This window comes from Macrobrachium nipponense, chromosome 36 (assembly GCF_015104395.2).
Source record: "Macrobrachium nipponense isolate FS-2020 chromosome 36, ASM1510439v2, whole genome shotgun sequence".
NCBI lineage: Eukaryota > Metazoa > Arthropoda > Malacostraca > Decapoda > Palaemonidae > Macrobrachium > Macrobrachium nipponense.
This window is the reverse complement of record NC_087220.1, coordinates 958291-964290: the sequence shown is the minus strand read 5'-3', so window position 1 is coordinate 964290 and position 6000 is coordinate 958291. Positions and strand designations below refer to the sequence as shown.

The window sequence follows — 6000 nt, the reverse complement described above, 5'->3', positions numbered from 1 at the left end:
CTCAAAATATCCTTGAAACTATATAAGGTTCTCCCTTCACCCTCATGGTGGAGGGGAAAGCTTCAAATTTAAGGGTAGGTTTGAAGAACTAGAGTTTTAGCAGAGACATCATTGTTATAGGTTTGATGTGAGCATGATGATGTCAATGAACAGCAAACAATGATTCAAAATTACATATATAAAGAAAATCAAAACTACTTTGAGTCCTTGCAAATCAAGAAAAGAACCTTTACTAAGGTCACTGACTATCAGGAAAAGTGGTGCATTAACATTGACCCACTGAAGATGCAAATCTACATTTATTGGTCTGTGGATCAGCTTTCGACTGCGCGTCTATCCTTGAAGAAAGTGCAAGGATAACCACAACAAGGTGTGATGCTAAGAACAGATACCCAACAACCACCACCATTGAAGGTTATATGAGGGGTCCCAGTATTGGAATAGGAAAATGAGCATCTATTTCATTCGGTTTGTATGATGTTAAGCTTTTTGGGTGCCTTACAATCAGCACCATAAGTTGGCTTGTTGCAGAGCATTTAGCTATGTAGTAATGCAAGTGTCATTACAAGGAGTTCCTTCCTAGCCTAGTCAACAAAATGAAAACAGGAAATACGTTACATATTAGGAATGATGCAGTGTTCATTCACTATAGTGTGTTTGAGGACTTCACAGACCATTTTACAGTTTTTTCTTTACACCCAAACCATCTTGGAGTCCTTAAACTGGATCACCAAAAGTCAGTAAAACCTTATTGCCTTTGACATTGGAGTAAAGCAAATGGTGAAGAAATATTTCATAAAAGCTGTTGATGGAACTGTCTGGGCTCTTAAGTTTCATCCCAGTTGTCTTCAGATGAAGGGGTGAAGTTGTGCTTTTTTGAGTCACTATTTTCTGTCATTATTGGATGAGGTGCTGAGTTACTGTGATTTGCTCTGGTCAAAGAAACTTGCATTTTTAGTACATAAACACAAGTTTGTGGTTTTTAATATTCTTAATAATTTTTTTATTCTCCATATTAGTACTGTCCTTACCATTATTATGAATACTATCTTTTTTTGCTTCTGCAGCTGTGTGGATATTGCCAGTTATCCTTTTTACCGTTTTATCTTGTGTACCTAGATTGTGTGTTTGGTACATATTTGTATATTCCATCAATATGACCCTGAGCTGAAATAAAGCACGTCATTATTATTATTAGTAGTAGTAACGTGGAAAATGAAAGTGTTGACCTGATCATTTATCTTTATTTCTTATAAAGTGCCTGTGAAGAGATGTTTTCTTACTTCAGAAAAAAATATCTGCAAACAGAGTACATAAAGTATTTTGTAATGAAACCTTATTTTTGTTGCTCGTCAGGCTGTTTTTGTCACGGAATGTTTCGTTGCAAGTTCATTACATGCGTATGGACTTAAAATGAAAATAGAAATCAACTTTTGACACCAGATTTATCCATTTACATCGTAGTTTCTACCCAATGGATCTATATACATTAATGTGACATTATACATTTGTAGATGATATACAGTCTGTGGAAATAATCATTCAAAGATGCTACAAACTAAGTTTTAAAGATATTTAGAAAATTTAAATTCTTTGGATATATTATTAGTAGTTATCAAGCATGTTACAAGTTTCTTATGTTGCTTTATCTGCACCTAGTAATTCATATACACAAACAAATCTGTACTGTTGATATATCTACTTTTCTAGATTATGGACGGAGACTCATTGCATCCTCACAGTTCTGTATACAGTTACATGGCATTATCTGATGCTCACCTGTTTCATAGTGATATTCGTGCATGAAGGTTCAAGTCAGTCATAAGATATGCACTCTTCTTAGATGGATACAAATTTTTCATCACCCATTCTGAAGAAAATTGTTTCCAAACACTGTAGGCGGTCCCCGGGTTACGACGGTCTCGGCTTACGACGTTCCGAGGTTACGGGGCTTGTCAATTATTATTCATCAGACATTATTTCCAGGGTTACGACGCATGTTCCAGGGTTACGACACATGTTCCAGGGTTACGACGCCTACAACGCTCATCTGGCAGATGAAATATGACACCAAAAATGTGAAATAATCAATATTTGAAGGTTTTTTTTTTTTTTATAAAAAATGCCATAAGAATGCAGTTTACATAGTTTTCAATGCACCCAAAGCATTAAAAGTAAGGTTTTCTTTTGATTTTTGACGATGTTCCGGCTTACGACGATTTTCGGCTTACGACGTGTCTCAAGAACGGAACCCCCATCGTAACCCGGGGACTGCCTGTATACAATATGCGTACACATATCACTGCACACCAACAAAATATCTGCCAGGCTTCAAGAACTGTCGTCCTTCACAAAAGCTGCAAATAAAGGCATGACCTGTCTGAACCCTGTCCAGCTCCTAGACAAGCCTCTGTAAGCAGTTCATAAGCTGGATCCTTTATACAGTTAGTGGAGGTGGTGAAGTTCTCTAATATTCTTTTAAAGTACTTATGATTGTCCTTTGCTAAACTGTTCATGGAGATTCATTATGGAAAACCTTAACTAATATAATTTTGGTAACAGTTGTTGAACAACAATTTTTACCACTCAACCCATACGTATATGTACTTTGTACATGATCCTTAAGTATACGTAACGACTTATTCAGCGAGGTTACGTAGGAAACTTCAAGTAAGTACAGAAATTTGTAAATAATTTTGTCTCTTATAAATAGATATATATTAGTACCACAGAAAATAGGCTTTATCCAAATTGTACCCCTATACAATGCTGACAAGGAGCACTGGACTACTGTATTTACAATAGTGTAGTAATGTTGATGCAAATTATCCTGAACATCTAATGTTGTGCAATTTATTGTTTCTTATAAGTTTCAGCTATCACATTTATATATCACTTTAGTTATGTTGAAAGTCTAGGAACTTAATGTAAATTGTTTATATTGCAGGGACAGAGACTTCTCATTATAGGTGCTATGTATTAATATATATTAGGGCACTGATGTAAAGTGAAAATTAATATAAGAGGAAGAGGTAAAGAGAAATGTATCTCCTGTTGCCAAATGAGATGAATGACGACAAAGTAGGATGATGTAATAATGTCCTGTGTTAAGTGTCCCTTGCTCAAATAAAGGTGGTGATGCTGTACTGGTGTCATCATTAAGTAGTTTAACAAGACCGGCCAGTCCCATTCCTAGACACTCACAGGGCTCACCCTAAGGATTTATTTTGGTGAATATTGGAGCGAGGTAACGTTGGACAGCTAGGCAGGAAGAACCCAAAAATAAAAAGGAATACTTGTGCTAAAGAACCATTATTGAAAAGGAAGAAGTCTAAATACCACTGAAGTATAGAGAGAAAATGTAAAACAAGCAATCAAAAGCTTCATATAAATAAGTAATTATAATGTGTACAGTACATATTAATTTTAAAATTGTTTTAAATCTTATAATTGTCCCTTTCAATGTTTTCTTGCTCGACAATATTAAATCAAGCAAAGCTTATTATGCAACTCTTATTAAAGATAATGTATCTATATATATGTATATATCTGTGTTTAATGCATATTTTTTACATATGGTACATCAAATGGAGTTTTAGAAAAACTCTTTAAACTGAATACAAATGAAATGCTTATGATCCTACAATATTATATGTATTTCTCTCAATGTTAGCTTTAATATCACTTCTGGTTATTGTCAACACAGCTCGTAGTTATCAAACTATTAAGCAAAAGGCAGGTTGTGTGAAACTTGTGAAGTCTTCTCATGTTACCTATAGTTTATTGTTTTATTGAGAACTAAATAATAGTATGTATTGTTTTACAGTTGATCCATGCATTTTTAAAATGATTAAACAAATTTGCTAGAAATTTTAAGTCGTGTTCTCTGTACCATCTATTCTGAAACTATATATGTACAAGATTTTGAAGAGAACTTCTGGTTGGCTACTGCACATTTATGCAGTCCAGTGTTTCATTTTCTTGTTCGATGGCACTCTGAATGTGATGTTCAATAAGTTTCTTTGAAACGTCAGCATTTTTAATGTGGTTACAACCTTGGATGTAGTATCACAAAATTCAGCATGCCCATGTTTACAAGCTGGAATGTCTGTCATTTGTATCACAGAACTCAAATTTCCTGTTGTGGTTTCAACTCAGAATGCAGGCTTCCCTTGAAACTCATCTTGTACCATTTTATATTACAATCTGGGATGAACATGTTTCTTGAAAACTCAGATTGTTGCTGTTGTGGATACAAACTGGAACGCAGTCAAGTCCTTGAAACTCTGCATAACTGTACTGCAGGTATCAGAATAAATAGCAGTGTTTCCTTTAAACTCAGCTTGTCATTTTTATAGGTACAAGCCTCAGTGTAGTGTTCCATACAATAACCAAGTAAAGGTTCAATTTTAGGTAACACAATATGGAGCTTGCACTGCATATTTATTTAAGTATGTGTATGTACACAAAAGGTGATTTCCTCAGTAGCATTTTTCTTGCTCACTAAGATTTTGTCTCAACGATTGGGAGAGAGTCTTGTTCTTCTATTCTGTCCAGGAGCTTTGTTGCTACATGGGCAAAGTCTTCCCACATCTGGTAGATGATCTCTTTGGTGTCAGGTTCACACTCTCCAAATACCTCTGGGTTGTTGAAGTAGGAGTCATCGTCTGCAAATGGACCAGCGTTAGCAAATTTAATTTTGTCATCAGACAGAACTTCTTTCATCATAGATTTTTATTCCAAAGTCAGTTGTCAGATTTGTTATGAAGGAAGATTGAATTGAAAAATCTTGTTTCGAAGGATTTGGGGTTAAAATGTTTTTTATCAGAAACTTTAATATATTATGTTGATGCATTAATGCTGTAAATATTCATTTAATAAAGTATATGAAGCAATATGGTTTCAACATTTTTTATCCGTTTTATATCAAAGAAAGTCATGCATATATTTTCTTTTTATCCATCATTCACAAGTAGATTTAAATAAATGGCACATAAAAAGTTTGTTTTATTCATCACCTCTTAGAAATTCAAGACTAAAACAAGTTTTGGCAAAGACTGTAGAAAATGCAAGGAAATACTTTTGGTACAAAAATTACTGGTGTTATCATTGTATGAGAAAATATAACTCAAAAGACAAAAGCAAAAAACGTCAATTCTCATCCTTACCTAGAAATTCTTCCAGAACGAAAATTAGTTTCTCTGTCTCCTTATGACCCAAAGTAGACTCCACATCAGCAGCCGAGGCACAGTAATTCCACAAAACCTGGCATGCCAGGCTACACAGTTGCCAGTCTCCATAACCAAAGTACTGAAGGACGTCAATCATTCTGTGGAGTTTCAGGAAAGTAAGTGAAATGAATGGCGAGGAATGTTACGTCTGAGGAAGATGTGGGACTTTAAATAGTTTTGAATTTGAGGACATTCATATGGGACTGCAAGAAGAGTCTGTTGAGTTTGAGGAAAGTGTATAGGATTGTAAGAAGGGTCTGCTAATTTTGAGGTAAGCTTGAAATTGCAAGAGGCCACTTCTCTTGAGGGAAAACTTAGAATTACCTGGAGTATTTTCTAGGATTTTCTGTGGCTTTTAGAGTTCTAATGCCAATGTGTTGCTTTTAATGTTAATCTGGAATATTTGAATTATTCTAACGTTATGCCTTTTTCTTAAGCCTACTTATCACATAACCTTAAAGTGTTTCAGTGTTAGCCTCTTGAATCTTTTTGAGACTTGCTTGATATTGTTGGAGTATATTGAGATTTCATTTTATACATCCGTTTTGTTCTTGTATACGATTCTGTTGAATGCATGTTTTATTCATGTGTTACTACTAATAGTACTATACTGCTACTTCTACTGCTGCTGCTATTTAGTCAAACCCGCTAGTGACTGAAGACTGCAGTTTACTAGAACATTTGATGATGCTGGCAATATTCAGAACTTGTCAAAATGCTTGTATATGATTAAGAAAATTAATGAAATGAGGTCAGTAGAAATAGGTGC

General features: G+C 34.7%; 1 protein-coding gene across 2 annotated transcripts in view; it reads right to left on the bottom strand.

The window, feature by feature from the left end:
- Window positions 1–1229: 1229 nt before the first annotated feature.
- Window positions 1230–6000, bottom strand: part of LOC135203492 (armadillo repeat-containing protein 2-like) — a 136636-nt gene continuing 131865 nt past the window's right edge. For both annotated transcript variants that reach the window (XM_064233218.1, XM_064233219.1), the window contains exons 18-19: window positions 5169–5329; window positions 1230–4667 (exon numbers count right to left, since the gene is read on the bottom strand). In XM_064233218.1, the coding sequence (XP_064089288.1) occupies window positions 4504–4667; window positions 5169–5329 (325 nt within the window). In that variant the 3' untranslated portion in view covers window positions 1230–4503. The remainder of the gene's footprint in view (window positions 4668–5168; window positions 5330–6000) is intronic.